Source organism: Athene noctua, chromosome 4, assembly GCF_965140245.1.
Source record: "Athene noctua chromosome 4, bAthNoc1.hap1.1, whole genome shotgun sequence".
Lineage (NCBI taxonomy): Eukaryota > Metazoa > Chordata > Aves > Strigiformes > Strigidae > Athene > Athene noctua.
In genome coordinates this window covers 26575926-26601476 of record NC_134040.1, presented here as the reverse complement: position 1 = coordinate 26601476, position 25551 = coordinate 26575926, and the positions used below count along the sequence as shown (strand labels likewise).

Genomic DNA, 25551 nt, shown 5'->3' with positions numbered 1-25551 from the left:
TGCCCCCAAAGAGAATGCAAGTCTAGTAGCAGTACCTCCACTCTAAAACACAATTTGAGAGACTAATCACCAAGCTGGACCTTGAGCCACACTGCCAGAGCAGGGAGTGCTGTAAGGAGCTCACAACCAACTATTTACCAATTCAGTGGTCTAGTAGCTGTGGCTCGGAATTGGCCATGTCAGATCTAAGCCACCATCTGCCAAGCTTTCATGTGTTCTCAAAACCTGTTTTCCCTGCTCTCTTGAACAGTTTACTCGTTTGCACTTTGCTGTGCAAATGCACAAACCCAGCTTGTTTCTGCAGTCTATCCAAGCTACAAGGCAATGAAGTCACAGGAATGACTCTGCAGGAGTTAACTCGGGTCAAAGCCAGTTGTCCTCACCCCAAGCTAATAAAATAGGCTGGACTCTAACCAGCACTTTGCTCTCAGGTATCTTTCCACACTTCCAGGAACATGACACAGGAATATCTGCACTTGATCTGCACAGAGCAGGCTTGGGAAAAGCCAGGCTTACTAGCTCTGAATCCACAATGACACAGCAACTGTGCGTTCTCAGGATCTGATCTGTCACTACTCCTGACCTAAGGGGTCTTGCTAAATGAGGTCTATCCACAACACTTCCCTCCCCCAAACCCTCATCTTAACGGTGGTCATACCTGCCCCCCCCCCCCCCCTTGACATACACCATTGTCATCATTCTCCCACAAAATAAGCTAGGCCTGAACAGCTTATTTGAGCTACTCAGCTACTTGAGGCCAAAAAAAAAAAATCTCAAACCACGACCCTCATTTTCAGTAATGTGAGCATTCAGCTCCCACTCGCAACACTTCTAATCAGGCCACAAATCTGTTCCTTTTTACGCCTGCAGATGGTTGCTTCATCTCCCTACAGATGGTATCCTGAAGTCAAGGCAAGTGGCTTTCATGCAGAGCTCCAAGACTACTGTATGACAAAATTTGATACAAGCTGAAATGTAGTCTTCCAAGGAAAGACAGAAGGCTATACTTGTGGCAAAAATCTTTTATTAAACTATATTTTGTAAATTCCTTTTCACATTAGAAATTCTAAATGCAAATTACAAAATTGTTTTTCAGTAAAAAATGAAAGTTATAATTAACAGCAAAATTACAACTTTATACAAATAAAAAAATCCATTTTTTACTTTAATTTAAAAATAGACATTGATATCTTCCAACGTACTGGTCCTAACAGTTTGTACAACTGGTAGCTGCAATACTAGGTCTTTTCACATGCATATTCACATACAAGTCATTTAATCCTCTGCACAGTTTATTTAGCTGAAATAGCATGAACAGTTGGGCTTTGGTTGGGTTTTGTGTGGGTTTTCTTTAAGAGAACGTGGTATTTGAAAATTCTATTAAGTCAATTAACTCTTCTTTGTTAAAGTGTTCATACTCTATCATCTCAGCTCTGCAAAGAGGGCAATATTATTCCGGAAATGTGAACTGCATTTAAGACATAAACATCAGTAACAAAGTCTATGTATAATTTCTCATATTCCATTTATGATGATCCTTCTTTGCCATTATCAACAATAAAATTATTTTCTTGTCTACCCACTGTATTTTCTGGCAAGATTAAATAACAGCTTTGTTACATTTCACTTCAAGTAAAACTTCCTAGAATATACGTTCTGCTAAGCACGTAAAGATCTTCCATGACACTGTATATATTCATGACAGTGATGTTCCAGATATTCTAGTGATGTTCTAGGTTGTGACTAGAGTTCTGGACATTGTTTAAATGGGGATTCCCAAGTCAGAATAGTTTCCAACAGCCACAAAAAATGCCAGTTAAACTTTGCCTGAGGTGTCCTTCAATAGGCCTATAAAAACAGTAAGTTTAAATAAAATTGTACAACATACTATTAAAAGCAAAAGCCCAAATCATTCAAGTATTATCAACGTATCTTGAAGTTGTTTTTTTAAAAATCATTTTTGTCCTACAATCAACTGAAATATATTTTTAAACACTCACATTACTTAGAACAACTTTCTTCATTGCACCCCTGGGCCTTTTTTTATTTATTTATTTACTGTAAGATAACTTGTCAATGCTAGCACAAGCATTAAATTTTGTATTTAAAAAAAAAAATATTTCTAAATTAAAAATTGGGATAAATGTTCAAATGTTTTGCAAAAAATAACCCAAAAGTCACATATTAAAGGCTACCAGTCATCACAACCACATGCTGTTGAAGAGTAAAGAGTGGTACACAAAATAGGTATTTTAACAGTCACACATTATTTTAGAGTGCTGGTGGCAATACTACTAAGTGCTACTTTTAATTAAAAGTATAAGTTGATACACAATTTATGCAATACCCAGAATTCTCACTGATGTAACTGCAAAAGACATCAGAAAATCTGGAATTTCTACAATGTAACCTACTTTGAAATACCATTTTAATTTAATCATCATTAAATATGATTTTAACAATCATATTTAATTCATCCCACTCTACATTATAAAAACAGTCAAAGAAGTACAAGAAGTCCAGTTTTTTTTTTCTGGACAGTTTGGCAAGTAACGGAAGGCATGGAGACCTTTACTAATGAAAGTCTACTTTCTTTCTCTCTGTACACTGATCTTCTCCATTCTGCATCCAGTTCAGCACAGCTTCTAAACACATGCTTAAGCTCCCATGGAAGAAAAAGGCTGAGCTCATCATATTTTCTCTGAGTTGGAACTACAATGCCTCACCCCAAGTTGCTGAAGCTGATGGAGACTCTACCACTAACTTCAACAAAGGCAAGACTAGTTCTGCCCATGTTACGATTTTAAACCATTGTCTTCCATCAAAGTTCAGCCTGTAATCAATTCATACTGGGTGAATGATCAAACTATAACGAGGCAGGATATTCAGAGTACCTTAGTAAACCTCAACATGTACCCAAAGGGGCGAGGAAGAGAGAGTACTCCAAACTGCTCTTAAGCGATGCACTCTGCTGACTTTGACAGACTAGAGAAAACAAACTCTCCTAGTAAGGGGTGGAGCTGAGGTTTTGCCCTGAACATTTTTTATGTATTTATCCAAACAGGAATATGGGATGAAAAAATAATATAGAGGGACACTGAAGCTCAGTGGGAACAGCTTATTTTCTGGAGTCCTAGCCCTCTTCCAAAGACTGTTTATGCACCTTTTATTCTTTAATCTCTTTTGTTCCCTTGATCTTACATCTTCAGTTTGCAGTGGCAATTCTGAAAGAGGTTCAGGAAGTGGCAACTTCAAGAATACTCCCGAGCACACTGGTTAGCATTTTCTGGGGAAGTGAGTCAGGTGTAGTCATTGTCCCCTTGCTAGGCCAGAGAAGGTGAAAAGCTGTGTTTCTCACCTTCAGGGTAAACTTGTCAACAACTAGATTATGATGAACAGATGGGCAAGACAACTTTTTCTGCTGTCTTCTGAAGTGAAATCTAAGCTGTCTTTGTCCATGTCAGTGGTGTGAACATGCTGAGTGAATCAGGCCCCCTCTCAAAACAACCAGAAGTGCTGGCACTTCCCTGTTTACAAGCAAATCACTGTGGGGCTTGGGCCCCCAGCAGCTCAACACACAACACTTCTCAGCATACACTGGGACCTTTGCCGGGCAACTCAGCCACCCAGGCCAACCAACAGGGAGTATGCTTCAAGAGTTGCCCCAGAGAGCTGCACCTCCGTTCCTTATAAACAGTAGCACTGAGGAAAAACTGTTCAGGAGCAGAGGAAACTCCTTAGTCCAAAAGAAAGATCTTAGCTCCACTGAGGCAATTCTAGCATCTGCAACCCTGAACAGCTGATAGTCTGAACTGCTGTCTCGAGTCCAAGTGGCTAAATGACATCTCAGTCCATCTGAGGGACCATCACACAGGACAGAGCATGGGCTTCACCCCACAGGACTTCATGCGGTGGCAGAAACAGCTCTGCTAGTGCTGTTTGGGGAGCACAGATCTTTTGTGTTTCACCCACTGGTTACCAGAGCAGCCCAGGGAGAAAGAAAAAGAGAAGGGACACAATTCAGATGAACTAAGTACCCACAAAAAATATGAAATTTACTATGACAGTCTATTATCCAGTAACTCCCTTTGATTAAATATTATTCAAGCTATTCTTCCACTTGAAATCACCATGAAAAGATTCTTGTATCTGTTGAAGTATGACAAACTCATTTTTAAGTCTACTGTACATTGCATTCACTGTGTATATATTGCAGTAAATATGGGTTTTGAGGAAACATCATGTCTTTCAGTTTGTCATCAACTTACATAGACACATTTTCAAGTGAAAGCTATTTCTGTGCACAGCTTTTCTCAAAGAAGTTCCTTGCTTATTACTACTCATGCTCACAAATGGCAGAACTTGCACACACATATGGATTCATACACAAAGTCTATGTGCATGTAATTCCTGGATAAAATTTACTGCAAAAGTGGTTTAAAAATAAAAACCCTCCCATTAATCCTTAACTAATTAATATTATTCCTATTACATAACTCATACCTGTTCTGAATAAACCTTACAACAAAGATTAAACAGTTTGTAGTAAAAAATTCGTATGCCTTTCAAGAGGCGAAGATGTCATTAAAAGTAATAATACATTCTAAAAGATATTTCTATTTTTAAAATGTTCTGATTGTTTACTGGGAACACCTGCCAAAATACAGATGTTTAATTGGGGGGGGGGGGGTGTCTGTCTGGGGCTTTTGTTGTTGTTGTTTGGGGTTTTTTACACAGGTATTTCTAGATGCTGATGCAATTATCACCACCACCAGAATAACTTTTGTACTCCCAAATTTTCAGTTAGGCAATTACTACTGTAGTATTAGAATCCACTTTGATGTTAAAAATACATTTATAGAATGTCTCACAGACAATCATATTTTATAAAAGGAGGTCACCAAATTTAATACACACAGAACGAAGACACGTCACTATTAGACAATTGTAAAGTGAGACAGTACTCAATTTGCTCCATTTAAAAAGCCATAAAGAAAGAAACACTTCTAATACCATAGATGTTAAAAAAATGTAAGGGCAGTTCCTGCAAAATTACAGTATTAGCTATGTGTAAGTAGAGATTGAACTAGAGTTGTATCCTTCCCTTTACTAGATGACAGTAAGCCTGCAAAATTATCAAAACCACACTGGTCGTACTGCACGGTCTTTTACATGCAACTTCCATCAGTACTGGGAGAAGCTTAGAATGGAATAAGGACGACAGAATTACTCAATGCATCACAAAATAACTACTAAAACCAGACTACATCAAACTTTTGAAGAAACCTGGAAATATTTAGCCCTCAGCTGTACTGGATTTGAAATATCAGTAGTTGCCAAGTTCCCACCTCCCCTGTGCTCTTCTGAGGGGTTTAGCACAAAGTTCTGAATCACAAAATAACTTTGTACAAGGTACTATGTTTTAAAAGCACAGAATCCACAGCAGTTAAAATGTGTGAGGGTCAAAAGACATAAACCGTGTATGCTGAAAAGACAGTTATATTTTAAAATTGTACTTTAATTTCCCTTTAAAACATCAAATACTGCTCAGCAGAATTCTTAATCTGCATTTCTGAGACTTCAAATCCTGTAAGTGTCATCTTTTTTGCAGGTTCAAAAAAGAATCCATTCCACACAAAAATTTTCTTGGAAACATACTGACAAAAACACTTGCTGTAAATTGAGACCATTTCTAATAAAATATTATCCATTAAAACAGACTACAAAATACTATTGCAGTTATTCAAAAAGTTTTTAGCTGTAATCTGACACCTCAGTTTCTATATTCCTCTTCTCTTCTTGACAACCCTTCAATTCAGCATGACTTTCAGGCAGCCTGGTTTTATTTCTGTGAACCTGTGAAATGAGAAAAGACGAAGCTTCAACATGAAAGCTATGTGCAATGCCATCTCCTTCAGCCCTCATCAAACATATGGAAAGTGATAAGGTTCTCAGTCAAGTATGTGTGAGTCAGGAAATCAGCATCATGTCCTCTGGATGTGACAGCGAAGGAGGATTTTACAGGGTCTGGAGAGGTGAAGAGCTGGAAACAGCAGAAACTAAGAGGAAGATTTCATAAAAAAAAAAAAAAGGCTGCCCAATATTCTTGGTTATATTCATTCTCCTCCTCTTTTCTTGCTCCCCTTTCATTCCCTCTTCTTTCAAAAAGGATTTTCTCCCCTGTCTTCTGTAGAAATTTAGAAGGAAATGGGAAGGAAAGTCTTTGCTATTTCTGAGTCCCACCTTCAGAGTCACCTTCATACACTTCTGTAAATAAAAAGCAGCAAACACGCTGGTGCCAGCCCAGACTTGCTAAACTGCTGTCCCACATAAGCAGCTGAAAGCTAAAGCCAGTATTGGAGACCAATAAAAAGCAGGATTAACAACTTTTCACAGTAAAACTAGCAACCCTGAATGGAAATACGTAATTAAACTAAGTTTAGAGAAGTTTAATTCATAGTGTTTTCATCTATCTTAGAGTAAAATATCTAACATTTAATAGGTGCTCCATATAAGATGGTTTTGTGTCAAACAACTGCATAGGATTTATGAAACAGCAGAGGTACTTTAATCTGAAACAGCAGACCTGCCTTAATCTGTTTAGTAGTTTAACAGTATTCTAAAACTAACTTCAATTTTCAGTTAGTTAAATGTGGGTTAAGAAAAAAATGTATCAGTAACAAAAATCTAAACTCACCTGAAGTTGTGGCTTGTGAGGTATCTGATAGCTGCTGGTCTGATGCGAGCAACTCCTCCCTGACTATGGCTTCCTCTTCCCGTGATAACACAAAGATATGGTTTACCACCAGTCTGCTGGTACTCTGTAACAGCAGGGATTGTAACGGTTAAAATTTTCCCTCGGCAGAGACTTGGTATTCAGTATAACCTTTCCATCCATTCTGCTGAAAATTCTCACTAGTGAATTCAAACTTTGCTTTCCCATGCTGGCTATGCATCTTTTACATAAACATAGCCATTTTCCCCCTCTTCTGAAAAAGATATTCTGAAAAAATAGAGTCAAGCTTTTTAAATCTAGATTGCTTGCAATATGTATGTTGTGATCATCACAAAATCTTTCTAATTTCATAGCAGCTTTACTGTTTCTATCATCTTGTCTTCACTTGGAATTTATATCCTGTGATGTAAATTAACATTGCAAAATTAAGAGGTGGGTGTAACTTAGTTAATTTTTAAGTGATACTTCTCCCTATTGTTTCACATTTTATCTTAAATTAATGTGAATAAAGAAATAATATTTTATTGGATAAAGAAAGGAAGAAGAAATAAAATATAAATCCACACAGTTTTTGACACTGAAGTCACACTTATTGGGACGAACTTCTGCTATGTTAGAACACTGCGAATCAACAGATCAACACATCACATGAGCTTTATTAGGGCATATAGCCCTGATAGCAAATGCAATTGCTCTTCTCCCAGAGATCACAGCAACCTAAACAGATGAAGAGTTTGAAAAAATAGGGAAAAATTTAAATTAAACTGGGTTCTCACAACAAGACAAGATTTGCCAGTTCGAGATTATCAGTTCACATGACATCTTTCCTCAACTACCCTCTCTCTCTCTCCTAACTTTATTTGGGTTTTATATTAGTTTGCTGTTAATTCTGCCAGCACTAAGTGCCCAGTATTGATCCCTTTCCCATGTGTGCACACTGAAATTAACCTTTTTTTTTTAGATTTCGGTGCATGAACTGAACAGAGAGCCCCTACAATCATTACAGGACTCCTGATTTAAGTGCAGCTCAGGAAATTTAGCTCTGAAAAGCATTAGGTTACAGCATAAAGTATACAAATGTCATTTTAGAAATAACACAAAATAATGAAATGTAATTATCTCTTATGTATATTGGAAGTAAAGGATTATCTAAGGCCTCAATGAACACTTTTGTTTCTACTCTGTGGAATAGATGTTTCAAAAAATCAGGTTTATGCAGTGGTACCTTGTGTAAGAAAGATAGTTATGAAAGCATTCCCAGTGTGCTTTAATTTATAGGGTAAACTAATAATGCAGAAAATGTATCTTCTTACAGCAAGAACACTCATGAAGTACTTGAACACTCCACTGGGAGAAAAAATAAGCCCTCGAGCAAAACTGCACAAAATGACATTTATGGAAGCAGCAGTATTCTGATCTCAAGAGATCGTGCTGACAAATTCATATGGAAGTTACTGAAAGACAGCTCAAATCACACACTTTCATGTAAAAGCTGAAGACGATATAATCATTGTGGTTAGAATTCACGCATAATGATTTTTCCTTAAAGATTAAAAAAGCAACACAGTTCTGATAAAGCAGATGAGAAGATAACACAAACACTTGTGTTACTACCTCTGTTAAAAATGCCAGGAAGGACAGATCAAGTCTTCAGTAAAAAATTAAAAGGATAAAACAGAAGAAAAAGAAAGATTTACAAAGAAGCATGGGGGAGGGTGGGGGCTTGGGGGTGGGCAAGACAGAGAGCAAAAAGATTCATTGCCGTGCCAAAGAAAAACAATTCCATAGGGGAACTCTGAAAATAAAACAACACAAAAGCCAGTTGTTTTTACATGTTATTAAAGTACATTCACTCCCTCTGATATTCCCATTATATCATGATTTCTTAGTAGAAAATGAAGAGAATAACTTTTAGGGGGCACGAATTATTAGCTTATTCCTACCTTCACTTTTTTCCTGCAGCACTCTGGACAACTGATTCACAGCTTCATCCACATGGAGACCATGCAGATCCAATACATTCATAGGCAGTAAGGATGTATTTACTTTCTCAAAGATTTGCACAGCAGCAGCATGGTTGGCTTCTTTCATCTTCTGCTCATGAAGGCGACCCTTTATTCATAAGCACAGCAACTATTACATGCCGAGACATAATCTAAGCTCCACACTGCTCATTGGGTTCAAAATGACAGTACTGGCAGGGTGCTTTTAGCTCACAGTTGGAAGCAGTAAAATTTATAATTGCAACAGGACTTCTGGAAGAGGCTCAGTGAGACCTACTTACAAGGAGATTTCATGAAATCTGTTCTTAAGAAACTACTCAAAGCTAGCACAAAGAAGAAATTATAACAAAAGCCTTACAAGAAAGAAAAAAAGCCAGAAAAGGCACAAAAACATAGTCTTACACAAGCTAAAAAGTTACACTCCATGCTGATTTTCAGATTTATTACCCTAACAATAGAATTTTATTTTCAGAAAAAGTATCGTGCTACAAATTTAATGAAACAATGACAGAGAAACCACCTGACAGCCCAGGAAAAACCCGCTGAGTGTTACAATTGAGGTTAATTCTTACAAACGCATTCCCTAAAAATCAGACAAGACAAGGGTGCTTTTTTTTTTTCATAGTTGTCTATTATATCTTCTAAAATTTTTGATATAACTTTTATGACTGGCAAGGTCAATACAGTCCCTACTGGAATTAAGGGCAAGCAGCAGTACAGGGTTATTCACACTACACAGTGAACAAGAACCAACTATTTCCTATGAACCTTGCAGTGATAATATCTGAGACTGAAGCAACAAATTATGTCTTTGAAGATCTGTAGGCACAGTCTGAAAAGGAATGGAAGACTTAACTCCAGGTATTGCACTGACAAGGGCTCAAGTGAACAGAAGTGACAGTCTGTCTTACACTTCCTTAAAATGAATCATGTGAAGTGTATTAGTGTCAGACCAGAGATATCAGTCCCAGAACTCTCACTTGCAGAGGATTCCCAAGACAGGCTAAGGCCACCAAGCATAAAATATTTTTAATTACTAAAGGTAGCTTAGCTTGCCTTTTTATTACTTAGGACAAAATATGTACTAAATTTCCAGATTGTACTTGTCATTATGGCTGAGAACAAAAGTAAGACAGAACTTGAAATTACCTTTTTATCTAAAATCATATAGACCTTTGTTTACAATCTCTCCAGACTTGAAGAATATATAAACCAAGAACATAAAGAGTTCATTATAAAGACCGATAACCAGTATTTCCTACATGCATAGTGACAATCTAAATATTTAGAGTGATATGTTATACCAATTGTGTGAAAGCTTTTTTAAGCTATTAAGCAAATTCAAGTAATTCATTATTACATTTTTGTTCTGTCATAATGCAATTCATAGTTTAGAAATAAATGCTTCTATAATGTGAATTCTTACCGATTTTTAATATACTATTAGATCACGGAAAAGCTACAGCCTTTGGAGATATTTGTAACAGAACTTTCAGAGTAGTCTGAATGAAGTGTGAATGGGTCTCACATGAGGGCACCAAGAAACCAACATACAGGAACGGTTACAAGAACAGCTGATAATTATAATCAAGAATATGATCAACAGCAATGATCAACAGCAATCAAACTGGCATATACTGAGAAATGTGCTTGAATGAAGACCAGAGAGCCTGTGCTCCAAGCCCAGAGTACACAAGACTGACTAGCAGCAGATTTACAGTCCAAAACCAGATGGATGGCAAAAGCATGACACACCACACCACCTTTATCCCAACCTAAGACAGACTGTAGCCATAAAGATAATCTGAATGAGGAAGCAAAAACAGCAGGCAGCAATCCTGCCCAAGATCTATGGAGGATGAAGCAAGCAAGATTCCAAGGCAAAAAAAAACATTTCTTAATACCTGTCTGATACCTAAAAAGTACAAAAGATGTGTCTAAAAACAGTTCATCACCAATTAAGAGGAACACGAGGGACATATGGAGAATTTGAAAACTGATGTTCGCTGCAGTCCACGTCACACGAGTGAACTGGGCCAGACCACATGGACACGGGTCTTGGTGTTTACACTTATGTGGATGCAAGAGTGAGATCTGTGAGAAAACAAGCATGTGTGACTAAGCACTATATATTATCTTTCATGAGGTTTCGCACTGAATTTGGTTATATTAGTCTCCTGTATCAGTATCAGTACTAGTGAAAGGGATTTTACTTGTAAGGGGATTCTCAATATAACACTTACACAGGGAACAGTAATTGAGCAAATTTATCAGCTCTAGTAGGCACAATGTTTTTCTTATCATTTCTAATTCAGTATTTAAGTACCTCTCTAAATGCAGGCAAAAAGCACAATATTTACATTTACCTGATGTGCATAAAATGCTGCCACAGGCTTCATACCCATGCGATAGGCCTCCCCAGCCTTCTTCAAACATTCCTGTCTCTTTTGCTGGTGACAAAAAGCTTCTGCTCTTAAATCATCATATTGTGGATATTCAAAATCTTGAAATATTTCACTCAAAGGATCATCCTCTTCCTTACTTTTTTTTGCCTGTAGGAATTTGCAATGTTGAAGCTAAGTATGCATCATAGGGTGTTTTTGGATATAGCTTTGGATATGTTTGTAACTACTATTAAAAAAAATAAATAAAATACCTTCTTCTCCCGGTTCTTTGCAGCACTGTAGGTAGAAGCAATTTCATTTGGCTGAACACTTTCTTGAGCTATAACTGTTTTTACCGGATCTGCCTCCAGAACACAGTTCAGAAACTGCTCAGTTTGTTCTAAAGAGTAGCTGTAAAGGATAAGTAAAATCTGTGACTTTACAAATACATTAATAGCTGCTACATTTATTAAAATGCATATTACAAACCTTGACATAGTTACAGAAATAGATGACAATGCAAATAAAGCACTGGAATGGAATTTTATTAAAGAAAGTCTTGCAGACTCACTGTACTGCATTACTGGCATCAACACTCATGCAGTCTTGGTTCACTGAAATCTAACTGAGGGGCACTTGAATATTAAAAGGACAATGAAATACTAAAGTAAATTGCATTCTACCTTAATCAAGCAGATATTAGTTTAGAAGTAAACACTGGTTTTTGGGCTAGATAAATTACTACTTCTTAAATCTTCCCTGGTCCAGGTTAGATAATACAAACTAGTTTAAAATCATCTGTTTTCTGAAATGATTATGCAAAAATTCCTTGTATTTCCAGTGAAGCTTTGTATTAAATTTAATGAAATAAGAATAGGACATCAGTTGCCATCAGATTTCTAATAAGCCCTCTTTCTTCTTTATTCTTGCTGTTCAGTAAGCAGACAAGAGGAAGACTGATCAAAAGTAAAGACAGATTTTGGGAAAGGCAACACTATGAAGGGGATTTACAATGTGAAAAACAAGAGATGGTGAAATGCTTGAGCTGTAGAGATGGACGAAGGATGTATTTTAACCATTCCACAAGGAAAGGTTTTGATAACAACCTGAACAAGCAGAAAGACTGACAAGCAGGCAAGCAAACCCACATGTAGAGACAGACATTCAGTTGGCCAAGGATGAAGAAATAAGTTTCTTTTGGAAAAATAGTTCAGTTCTCAGGAACATGGATTTAAGAAGGTAGCCACATATCCCAGAAATATAATGCAGAAAAGAGAATGTCAGCAGGAGGAGATGGAGAGATAGCTCATTCCTTCAGAGCTGCTGTAGTAACCAGGAAAGGACTCATAGCTAACATCAGGTGATGGTAGTTTTCCACTTGGGAGGATGCCATTTTCTGTGAGCCCACTATTACCATCCCTGCTAATTTGTCTCACTTGATTTAAACCTCAGCTCTAGAGCTAATAGGCAGTTCCACTGACAGCCTGTGAGAGGTAATAACCAGAGACATTCTTCTCCCAATGAGAGACACTATCTACTGCTCAAAAAAAGAAACAAGTATACACATAGAGCTTTTATGCCCTTTTTGGTTTTAAGACCAGCTAGTTTTGCCTTTATTTAGGTCTACCAAAAGTATGCTACTTTGGAAAAAGCCATTCTTTAGCAGGATCTTAACTCTTCATATAGTAACTATGCACTATAGCATTACTGAGTACCATTTTTAAAAAGAACTTTCAGATTTCTTACCTGTTGTCCTTGAAGACATCCATTAAGAAATTTTGATTAATAGTTGGAAACATCTCAAAAAGTTGCTTCTCCTTTAGTTTAGCAGCACAGTCTTTTCTAGCCATAGAAGGGATACGATTCTACCCAGAAGACAAAGGAAAAATATTGCAAGTTCTTTATTAGAACAAAATATAGTAACAGTAGAGCCAGTCCCACTTTCAAGATTTCAAAAAGTATCTGCTCAGTAGGCGTGCACCCACAGCAATGACAGCATGCCAATAGCAGCCTGCCACACTGATCTGATAAGAATAAAGTAGGGACAGGTAAGTTGTACTGTACATCACTGCAGTACTCTGCAGTCATTTGAACAGACTCAGTTGGAGCTCCCTTATAACTTGGACAAAGCAAAAGGAAGATTTTAAGGTTTGGAATGCATTTCCTGCTAGTCTACCTAGTTCAATGCTAAGCTTGTGCAGAGTCCACCTCTATTCCATATTGAGGGCCTGGGATTGAAACAACATTTTATTATTCAAGAGTGTAAACAATTTTGGCTTGGTGTGTCTGAAGCAGTACAGTAATAAAAATTCATATTTGTGGAGTCATTTTGAGAAAGCATAATAATAGCCCAGAATAAATCAGACTGATCATTCCAATACTCAAGATTTTTTTTTTTAAAAAGTGTTCAAAACAAAGCCAAGCTCCATGAATTCAAACTGAAAATAAAGCTGCAGACATCACAGTTGTTATTATCGGTAAGCCACATACATGCAGTTCAAAGAAAGAATCCACAAGCCATTCTTTCAAAGCTAATCCATCCAGCTTTCTATACCAGTAGAAACAAAGGTCCTCTTTTTTAGGACAGCTACTTCTCAGAGACAAATAAAAATGCCTGCTCTGAACAACTCCCGGGCAGTAGAGGGCAGCATTATGCACACACCAACCAGACTGGCTATGGGAACCATGTGGCAGATTAATAAAAATATTTTTTTAAATTACTATTTCCTGACAAGTGTGTAGAGAAACCTGTTTGAGATTAACCTCAACTATTTCTTTTAATGTCTCATCTGTTAGGAATGTTGTGGGTTCTTCTTACAAAAAATATTAAAATCAGTTCAATCCACTTCTAAACAAACAAGGCATGGAGCTAATTAAGATTTTTTTTAAAATTCACTTTCCTAATAAAAAGTGTGGGAAATCACACTGATCTTTTGGTTTTAGGTAAGCAATCAAAAAACAATTCAACCAAACACAAATTCTAACCTGTATAGTGAAATGCACCATGATCTGTTTGTGAAACAATCAAAATAGTACATTTTAAAATGAGATTTATATTTTAAATCAGAAACATCTACCCCAAGCAAACCCTTGTATCACAGTAATCAACAATATTAATTGGCATGCATTTGTCTTATGAATTCAGCGTGTAATAAGCACAGAGATGAGTCACCAGATAAGACATACTCTGTTCATTAATAGTAATGAATTTAAACTGCATAAAAAACTGGTGCTATCCATACCAGGTCCTGTTTCTCCTGAATAGCTATTTCTTCAGATATTATTTGTCTGAGAGAAACTTTCTGAATCTGAGCATTCCAGTGATCCATAAAAGGAAAAACGTCTGATGTTGCCGTTTTTTTAGTCTGTATGTCATTAGATGAACCTGAAACCCAGGTCATTTTTTTCTTCTGTATTTTACTGTCTGCATTCTGTGATAATAGCATTTCTGAGTCATCTGTATCTATCTGCTGAATCACAGTAGGACCTTCAAAAGCAATGAAAATGAGATGACAAATAAAACAATTATTAGTTTATTTATACAAGCAACACCAAAATAATTAGATAAGTTTTTGAATGTAACAACACATTTTCACCTTCATCACTACTATTTTGCAAAGACTGTCTGATCATCTTTATCTGTTTTGTAAAACAAAAGCAAAACCATCGGACTCCCTAACCAAATTTTCAAGTGCCAAGACGTATCTTACAGCTATAAACTACCTTGCACATACATTAACTGGGGAGGTTTGTTTGCTTTTATAAAAGAATTATTGTCTCATGTGTTTACATGTTTACCTGTCTTTCCTCTACAATTTAAGGACAGATGCTTAACAATCGGGTTTTACACTTAATGCTAACAGCACTGCTTGGTCATTCATGTGGATATTTTGTACCCACACTGCAATCCAAGTCTTCACCCATGTCCCATGCAAGAGTAGAGGGGTTCTGCTGTACAGGGACATTTCTTCAGGGAGCTGAATGAAAACTGGATCGCCAGCGATTTTAACTCTTTTTGAACAAGGACATACGTCTTCCTGCTACAATCAGTTCCTCTGACAAGGACAACTTGTGAATGTTGTATTCCTGACCTCCTTCTCTCAACTGTAGAAATTTTACTCTACTAGTCATTCCCCAACCAAACCTTTTTTTGCCACAGAGATTACAGAAATTCTACCAAACAGCTGTCTGATCCAGCCAGAGCTTCTCTTTAAATTCTCCGAAGTACACAAAATGACAGGCTTTTTGCTTGCATCTACCTTGGACTAGTGATTCTTCTTACAATTAACTTCCCCCCCATGCCTCTGTAAAGAGAATGGTAAATGGAACCAAGGGCAATAAATAAAAAAGCGTAGCTTAATAAATGAATCTATCATTTTTCAAAAGATAGAATACTTGCAACCTTACTGAAGTTTCAAAGAATTAAATATGATTATGAGAATTAAGTATTTTTACAATTAAGAGAAATACATACCTTCTGCAGACAACTTACATGATTCATCTCTCCTCTGACGCTTCTAAATAAAAATAGTAAAACCATGAATGTTATAAGCAAGCTATAAATTTTGCAGTGAAACTTCACAAGTGTTAGCTTCTAAGTAAACCAGCTGCAAAATAATGTTTCACGGTATTTCTCAAAGATTGGGTATTTTTAAAAAAATATGTTTAAGAAAAATAATTACGAAGTGAATTTTAAAAGATAGAACTATCTTTCTGAAAACACATCAAGGTAGAGGAACACGCCCCACTGCTAAGTTTTCATAACTTTAATTAAATACACCAAACAAAAGTTTTGCCAAAAAGCATTCTGACTTTCCTAAGGCTATGAAGGAATGGAGGTTAAAGAACTCTTCTCAATTAGTGCTCATGGAGATGTTTTGTATACATAATTATTCATAAAAGAACTCTTCTTGTATGTCAAAAAGCCAGTAATAATTTTTGGCCAGTGAAATTGTGCATCCTTTTTTTTAAAGAATTTTGGTTTCCTGATGAGGCACTCATGACATGCAGTTTCTTCATCTCTTAAACTGTCTTTCAACAGCTCTGATGATTATGACATCCTGATATACACATATTTTACACACTACTGTTGTATTTTATCATTGTAGTCGCAAAGACACTTGCATTTGACACATTTAGACCAACACATAAGCAGACAAACGTCTGACAAAGTGCATGCCATACCATGCCATAAGCAAGAAATCTACTAACCAGAATAGATTCTTTCCATTTTTCATGAATCACTTTTGCCAAATTCAGATCAATATGAACCACACAATCCTCAACAGTTAGTGATCCTTATGGAAGAAAGAAAACATATTAATTAAAGCATTCTATAAAAACTTATCTAAGGAAATAAAGTACAGTAGCTTAGACTTATTAATTTGAATTCTAGAGATTCTGCACAAACTGCCATGCCTGTAAAACTTCAGCAACTGCCAACTTACAAAAAAGCATTACACACAGACTTCATTATCTGGTGTTCAAAAACTCAGAACGGGTAGAAAAACCCCAGTTAACATTAATTGTATCTTGCTGAAATATGACTACCTGAACAACTCCATTTTTCTTCCTTTTTTCTATTTTTCTAGCAGAACCTTCTTTTACAAAGCCACTGTTAATTTACAACCACAGTTTCATTTGTGAAACTGAGATTCCCCCTTTTTTATTGCAAGCCACATGCAACTGCTTTTACGTAATGTATTTGCCACTGCCCAACAGCAGTCACATCCCTCCTTTCAAACACACAAACTCAAAGAAGCAGACTCCAAGTATCCCCTCTAACTCTAAACACAACAACAGGAATTATCATGGTATCATAATGATACATCTTTTCCCTAAAAGACCTTTCTGATATTGTTTCTCACCCTTTCAAAAATAAAAACGCAAGAAGTACATATGTATTAAATAAAAAGGCAGGGTGTATTTCAGGTACAGTTAAACACCTTTCTGCTATCAAAATCAAACTTTTTTCTGGGGAGGAGGTAGGCATGGAAGGCGAAGAGGCCAGCAGCCGAACCCAATAAAACAGGTATCCAGGACTTCAAGTAATCTTCAGGAGAACAAAGAAGAACAAAAAAAAAAAAAAAAAAAAAAAAAAAAAAAAACCAAACCAACCATATGCCCCTTGTGTTTTATTTTCTTCTTTTTTCTATCAGTCTTTAACTTTTGTGATGCATGTTCGTGCTGCTTACAGTTTCCTTCATCATAGTCTCTCAGCAGACTAGTCTGGTTTCATCTTTTAAGTACAGTTGCACTTTACCTTCTCTAAATCATTCATCTTCTCCTTCTCTAATTTTAGTGATGACTAAAGCTTTCTTTTTTCTTTCTTTTTTCCTAATCAGTCATAATTTGCATCTTCCTCATCATCTTAATATCCCCTCAGAGTTTGAATACAGCCTCAAAGGCCTGTTGCTCAAGAAGCAAATAAGCCAATATATTTTCTTATGATTCTGAAGTATATGCATATACAAAAAGACAAAGGCAGAAGGTAGCACTACTGCAGTTCAGTTCCATTTTTGGATGAACAACAGCAAACAACAGTATCATGAGGAACCGTGCAAATCTGTTCCAAAATCAAGCTTGAAGAAAAAAAAAAACACAGGCAAAGGAAGAAAGGTTTTCTTACCTAAACTGAGTGTTTTCATAAAAATAAGGATATAAGTATGCCCATACCTGCATCAATACCAACAGGCCCAAATATTTCTTTCAGTTGGAGTGCCAGTTCAGGAGGCAATGTTAATTCTAGGCAATCTATATTGAAGGTTGTACGTGATGCTGGTATAGAGCTTTGTATCTTGGCTTTAGCTTCATCTGAGCTTGGAGTTTCAATTTCTTCTTTACCACATATTTCTCTGGAACTCCCCTGGGTTTCTTTATCCTTCTCCAGTTCTTTATCACTCCTAGGACCAACCAGAGATGCGTGATCCTTTTCCAGTAACAAAGCAGTCACTTTGGAATTCTCTGCATTGCTTTCTGAAGGGTTGCTGTCACTTTCATTATTTAATTCAAATTTCAAATTGGTGGAACTTGTGTTAGGGCCATAGGGCAAAGTCATGGATATACAGAAACCTGCATCAAGTTGTGAGACTGGTGGCTGATTTATAGTTTCTTCAACAGGAATCTCAGACTCTATCTTCTGCTTTCCTGAAACTGATGGCTCAATGATACCTGCTGCTGAGCTGCCTACATCAGTTCTAGGGGCTGCATCTCCAGAATTTTTCAGTTCCTCCAAATCATTCAATGAGGTAGCAATTGAGTCAGACACATCAGCATCTGTCACAGTTGCCTTGGTAGCGCTACTTTCTGTAATGCCGAGTGATGAGTTCTTGTCTTCTGAAGGCTCAGAGATATCACCAGCCCCAATTATTTGCAGCGTTTGTTTACAGTCTTTGAGATTCTCACCATAGTTCGTACTTGCCTTGAAATCAAGGTCTGCGACAACTGGCTCAGCTTCTCTCAATTGAAAGCATTCAGTATCAACATCTTTGCATAACTTTTCATCAGAGTCCAACAGCAGACCTGTGGCCCAGTCTATGTCTTTGTTACATCTTTCATACAGATCTTTCAGAGCTTCAAATGAAACAGACTCAAAAAGCTTACATAGCATATTTAGCTTTTCAGACTCATCAATATTGATAAGTTCACTTTCTTCCACAAACGTACTTTTATCATACATAACTCGATAGGGTATTTTTCCCTGAGAATCCAAGGCATTATCTACATCTTTGGGTTTGAAGCCGTCTAGTCTGCCATGCAATACTTTAGTAGTCTCAGGAAAAAGCATTTTCTTTTCTAATCTCCACAGGAGAGCAAAATCCTGTGACTCAGTCTGTGAATGGCTATTCTCTTGTCTACATGAGCATGTGTCCTCTTTCTCTTCTGCTGCATTAAACATAAACAAGTGTTCCTCCTCTTTGGGATGGGGCAAATTGTTGTTTGTAAAAGTGAGGGCTAATTTGTGATGTTTTCTCATTCTCTTGCTTTGCTGGGTTTTTTTCTCACCTACGATTTCATTAGCTACTGCTTCATGTTGGTGCATATGCAAACTCTTCGTATCTGGTTGCTCTACAGTGTTCACAGGTATCCCACGAAGCACATCTACGGTCTCAAGAGCATTTCTACTAACATCACCTTCAGTCTCAAGAGTATTTTTATTAACGTCACCTTCAGTATTTCTACCTTCATCAGACAGATTTAGACTTGTATTTCTCATTCTCCTGGACCTTTGTTGTCTCTGTTCTAAAGAGCCTGAGACAGGCCAGTGTCCTATCATTTGCAATTCTGCTGTAACTTTAGCTGAGCTAACAGAGGAACAATTAGAAGCTAGATTTTCTTCCTCCTGTCCTTTTTCAACAGTGCAGGTCCCAGGCAGGCCCACTTGCTCTTTACCTAACTCAGGATGCTGCTGACTAGGAGTTTTACATTCCTTATCACTCTTTAGAGAAGATTTTTCTAGTCTTCTAGCCCTTTTGACTCTCTGTCCCATTGTTTGTTCTACAGGCCAGTCACCCAGAAAGTTTAGTAGTTCTGGTTTTCCTGATGTATCAAAAGCTGAACTGCTTGGTTCCACTATGTTACTACTTTGTGTTGGTTTTGGTATTTCACCAGACTGTTCAACTTCAGTTTGAACTTTGAGAATGTTATCACTGTGTTCCTCAACTCCTGTATGCAAGCATACAGTCTTTTCAGCTGTGGTGACATCAACCTCATCCATTTCTGTTTCATTATTTTTTTCTATTTTTTCTCCCTTTTCTTCTTTCTTCTCCAATGGCAATTCTTTTTCTACACAATCTGATAAATAAACATCCAAGTCATCTTGAACAGTACTATTCTCAGAACTGTGTTCCTCTGAGTTATTTTCAATTTCTTTTTCCTCTTTCTGAAAATGTTCAGGATCACAGTCACTTTCTAACGTTAGAGAAGTACTGGGAAAATTTTTATCATCTTCAGCTAATTCAAGAGGCTCCACACCAGAAGCAAAAGGTTTTCCTTCCTTTACATCAGAATGTGCCTCTTTCTTTCTGAAAGACAAATTGGAATAAATGATAAACCCCTTTCAAACCTTCTTTAAGCACCTGTCCATGCTTTTAATGTTGGTTTGGCTATTTAATCTGGAAACCACCTTTTAGGACACTAATCATCCAGTTGAAGAACTCTAGTGAGAGGAAGTGAGAGTGAGCCCTAACCTCAACACTCCATTATAAAAAAGAAGTAGCAAAGCAAAGTGGAACTTTTCTTGTTAAGTATCCCTTTTTACTTCAGCATTGGGCTAAGAATACTTCCTCAGGAGTCTATTTTTCCCCATTCCCAGCATTTAGTTATATACTGAAGCACCCTGCTGCCAGACATTTCCTCCTTCAGACGAGCAAACCTAGTAAATATGCTTTTATTTAAGGACTGTTGCTCCCTCCTGATGCCTCAGTGCTAAAGGAAGTCTAGAAGTTAACCAGGAGATGACGTGCTTCTTCTTGTCATACTGTTTCTTACAATCAACTACATTCCATTAATTATCAGTGCCCACTTAATTTCAAATACATTAAGTATGCAAAACCCAAACAAAATAATAACTACAATAAAATCTGATTTCCTATGCATTATTATAATGCATATACAACATTATTCAGATTAGCCACTGCAAAAGTCATCTATGCAACCAACATAAATCTAGACAAGTCTAAATTAAATACACTCAAGAGCAAGTAGGTAACTCATTGCTACTGCATGAAGAATACAGCTTCTACCACAAAGACATTATCTCATGCCAATACACAGGCTCAGAAATAGTAATCTGCTCATATTTGGGACTACATTCTTCTGAAAAGCATTTTACATATTTTAAGTGGTTTGTATCTACAACATACATCCAACAGCACATTTCTAAGATAAGAGAAAGTCAGTCAAGAGTGGCCTACGGAAAAGTAACACACAGCCGTACTGGGAGGTTTTCAAAAAACATTGGAAAGTTGACTAGATCCCTTGACTGCTCATTTCTAGAAATCCTGAAATTCTTAAAAATTAAGAAAATTATGAAGTGTATTTCTTTCTATTATTTAACTAATTTTTTTAATGCATTCACTGTTCAACAGCAGTATCCAGGTTCCATTGCTATGAAGTTTGAAGTTTTAGCCTTTTATTTGAGACTACAAAGCTAGTAAAGAATCTAACCTATGGCTTTCCTCCTGACAAGGATCTTCACTCCAGCCAGCAGCTTCTGATTTGTCTGGGACTGAAGAATCCAATATTGAACTAACAGTAAGGCAGCGTTCATACCGTTCCAACATTCTTTTGATCTTTTCTTTAGATACACCATGAATGTTTCGCCTATGAATTTAAAAAAACAAAGATTTGAAAAATTAACATTTCAGATTTGTGTATTACAATAAGAGAAGAGAATAAGTGAATGATAATAAGTTTACAGCAAGACTAACCAGAGAATTCAGCGGACCAGGGCAAAAGCTGTGAAACAGCAATTCTTTCTGTATCAGTGCACTAAGGCATTCCAAACAGGGTATCTCGGACAAATCGCTGCTGCATTTGACTTCTCCACCCCACCTGGTGGCCCTGTTCTGCAATAGGATGGTTTGCTTAATACTAAAATCTAAAACTGTACCAATAATGCATCTTCTTCAAACAAATATCAGAGATATACTATACCAGATCCTGACAGGGATGCAGGATATCAAACTGGCTATGGAAGATTTTTAATCGTCTTCCTTCTCTAGTTTTGCTAAACTCCTTGAGACTTGAAGAAAACCTGTTCACCTATTATTTTGGACACCCTTTCACTAGAAATTTTTACTGACCCTGTTAAACACTAGCTAGCTATGTGCTTTGCAGCAGTTCCACCTAGAACAAGTGAATCCTGCCAAGCATGGCAAAACAGAAACTGTTTAAGGAGAAAATGTTTAAGTTCTATTTTAGAAAAGAAAATAATCTAAATAATCTTCTTTGCCTTACTTGAAAAGTGGCCAGCCTTACACTAAGCATGCAAATTCAGATGACAACAAATACTATGGAATCATAAAATAACTTATGCTGAAAGGGACCTCTGGAGGTCACATAGTCCAACCTCCTACTGAGAGGATGTACAGCTACATCAGGTTGCCCAGAGCTTTGTCTTGTCAAATTCTGAGTATCCCCAATGACTGAAAATGTACAAACTCTGGACAAACTCTTTCAGTGCCTGACCACCCTCAAAGTAAGTTTTGGGTTTTCTTTTATATAATCAAAACTTTACAAAGTTCCAACTTGCTTACATTTGTTTTGTCCTATCCCCACACAGTTCTAAGAAGATAGGTTTTTAGTCTCCTCTGAAACCTCTCAAAAGGTAGCTGAAGACAACAATATGATCCTTCCTTAAAGCTCTCTTCTTAAGGCTGAACAAACTACTCTTACTCAATTCAGTATCACCTGCAAATCTGCTGAGAGTGCACTCTGTCCCAACATCCAAGTCATAGAAAGGACATTACATAGTAACAGACCTAGTGCTCATCCTAAAGGGACATCAGCCTCCTCTTGGACATCGAACCACTGATCATACCCTTTGAATGTGGCATCCAGACAATTTTCTAGCTACCTTATTATTCACATACATAAGGTTTACATCTTGCCTATTCTGGGTCTAAGTAATGGCTCTATGACTGTGCAGAAGGTCCTACTAAGAAGAGGTAAACAACAATGGTGACACTCAGGGGTTTGCCCCTCTCAGGCCATGAGCTGCTGATTGCCTTAAACTCAGAGACAGCAGAAACATTTCAAGGCAACAGACCAGCCAGATGAAAAAACAGCCCCAAACTGACATAATTTTTGCAACCTCAGGAACCCAAATGATCAGCCACTCCACCTTAAATGCAAAATTGCAATCATTAAAACACTACATAATACCTATTGCTAAGAGTATCTTTTACATGTAATAAATAAAGTGACAGGAAAAAAATAATCTCATAATACATATAAAATCCCACAGAAGTTAATATTGTAGAAATAAAATATTTAAAAGCTACTTATTATTGCAAAAAATCTTGACTGATATCTTGCTATTTCACCAGCCACTGTACTAAGTCATACCTTTTTAAAAATCATAGTTTATAGACTCTGAAAGATATACAATCTAATATGGAATCTTCCTTTGCATTCTTACCTTTCAAGCTCTTTTGGTTTAAACTTCCACCAAGTGTCTGGTTCTCGGAACATCACTTTGTATTTGAACTGCTGAGCCTGAATAAAATAGATACAAAACAGAACAAGCCACATCATCCATTTCTTTCTTCTGTGAAAAAGTACACAACATATATAGCCCACTTCTTTAAAGCTGTTTTTTGTATTTTTCGAAACCAACTAAACATTTGGAATAACATACTTTTGTTCAGTGTTTCGCTTCTGATTATATAAATTGAGATTTTTAAGCACATGTGTATGTATCTCTTACTGTAAAACTGAACGTGTGCCATGATCACAGGAAAAAAAAGAAATCACTACTATTATATCATGCCTTTAAATGTTCTACCTCTTCTGAGTCAAGATGGCAGGACATCTCCTCTTTCCAGGTACAGTGTGCATGTCTACAGAGCATCTCCAAGACAGAGGAAAGCTCACTGCTTACATTCAGAGCTGGCCAGATGTGAGCCAGTTCCAAAACAAGCAATTCAGTTACATTAACACAGCTATTGTTGACAGCCTTCCTGCCACATATGGGAAACTTGAGCAGGCTGCAAATTAATGGCCTAGTCTCATCATGACAGAAAAGGAACGCAAAGTCTAATCAAGAGAAACACTGAATACCATGTCATTTAGCCTCATTCCTGTTTTCAGAAAAAATTCTTATCACCCTACCAAACCCTGCACTTCCTGGAAGAACTTTTGTTGTATCTTTATTTCAGTAGACAGCAAAATCAAGGACTTAATTTATGAAAGAACTGTTAAACTGACAATTGTTAATGAAAGCAAGGATAAAATAAAAATTTTATTAATAAAAATTATCTGTTAAGTCCCCCTGTTCACTAATCCATTACCACATGCAGCATATGTACAGTATCTGCTCAAAAGGTGTCAGTTCTACATACTACACTCTCTGATGTGTTTCTGTACCATGGCAGGAGAAATTCCTGATCTACCTTATAATATTTCTTCCAATATATGATTTCTGTTAATCAGAAACAATTTTTAAAAATGCAACGCTGTAAGCAAAAAAAAAATTATTAAAGCTACCACCCAAAATGGCGAATATCAACGGCAAAATAATAGCTAGTCTAAAAGTGCTGACAGACATTTAGAAAGCATTAAGCAAAAAGGTAAGAAGCTCCAGAAAACTCGAGTATGAGAAACGTATAACAGAGTTCACCAAGTTATTTAAATCATTAAATGTAACTTTGGAAGTTAAATGTAGATTACGTTTACTTAGTACTAAATAAAAGCAGGTCCCTTTTAGTCATTAAATAAAAGCACTACACTACTAACATATAATAGTGCATGTACATTATTTTTATTACACCACTTCAATAAAAACTATTAAGTAAATCTGCATAACTTCAAGCAAGCTAGCAACATTTGATAACTCTAGCCCTCCCACTGGTCAGCTGGTATCTGCCTCTATGTCATATTTAGGATGAAACGAAGACTGCGTTTTCAGGCTTCACAGAGCATCAAACATCACTCATTAATTAGTGCTGATTATATTTTAAAAGTAGCTTATAATTTTACTGATCACATAAAAGAGAAACAGAATTCAGTTTCCTCAACAATATTCATTCTGCTCCCAAGTGCAAAGCACTTGGCTTTGTCACTTGGAAACTAGGCTAGGTCAATACTCAGACATGCACGGAATATGACACTGAGTAGTATGATTCCATGTAACACTTTTTTTTGACTCCACACTTCTTTGTGGAATAACAACCAGACCGAGAATGACAATCTCATTTTAAAACATGCATTGTTGCCATGCTGGTCAATGATCCCTTTTCACATTGATCAAGTTGTAATACTAACCAAAGTAACATAAGGCTTCATCTCCCATGCTTGTATGTTTGTGTTGTCTATTATTATAGGAGAGATTCTCATTTCAAATGCTTCTTTGGCTGAAAGACACACATGTACAAAAGAATGCGATACAGTTTATAGTTAATTTCATTACAATAGGGTAGATATGTAACATTTATACTAATTCTCTAAATTTGTAATATTTTTTAAAGTAGATAATCCATAATGATTAACCTCTGTGTGAAGAACTCTTGCCACAGCTTGATCTGTTTCAAGGCTCTCTTATTCTAGAAATCCCCCCCTCACATGTAAAACTACTAAGAAATGGCATTATTCTTTTGAATTAACGTATGTATGATAATCAAGGAATGAAAATGCAGATGTAAAATGCACCAAGATGACTAATCAATCAGTAAACTGAACTAAAAAAAAACTACATGATCACCTTAAA

The 25551-nt window shown here is 36.7% G+C and overlaps 1 protein-coding gene across 4 annotated transcripts in view; it reads right to left on the bottom strand.

The window, feature by feature from the left end:
* Positions 1-1017: 1017 nt before the first annotated feature.
* N4BP2 (NEDD4 binding protein 2) overlaps positions 1018-25551 on the bottom strand; it is a 42825-nt gene continuing 18291 nt past the window's right edge. For 3 of the 4 annotated variants that reach the window (XM_074904689.1, XM_074904692.1, XM_074904690.1), the window contains exons 7-19: positions 25110-25198; positions 23266-23342; positions 21291-21446; positions 17799-20146; positions 16335-16420; positions 15598-15640; positions 14366-14610; positions 12870-12988; positions 11396-11534; positions 11106-11291; positions 8680-8848; positions 6698-6821; positions 1018-5856 (exon numbers count right to left, since the gene is read on the bottom strand). In XM_074904689.1, the coding sequence (XP_074760790.1) occupies positions 5811-5856; positions 6698-6821; positions 8680-8848; positions 11106-11291; positions 11396-11534; positions 12870-12988; positions 14366-14610; positions 15598-15640; positions 16335-16420; positions 17799-20146; positions 21291-21446; positions 23266-23342; positions 25110-25198 (3827 nt within the window). In that variant the 3' untranslated portion in view covers positions 1018-5810. The remainder of the gene's footprint in view (positions 5857-6697; positions 6822-8679; positions 8849-11105; positions 11292-11395; positions 11535-12869; positions 12989-14365; positions 14611-15597; positions 15641-16334; positions 16421-17798; positions 20147-21290; positions 21447-23265; positions 23343-25109; positions 25199-25551) is intronic. The other variant, XM_074904691.1, reaches the window with a different exon arrangement.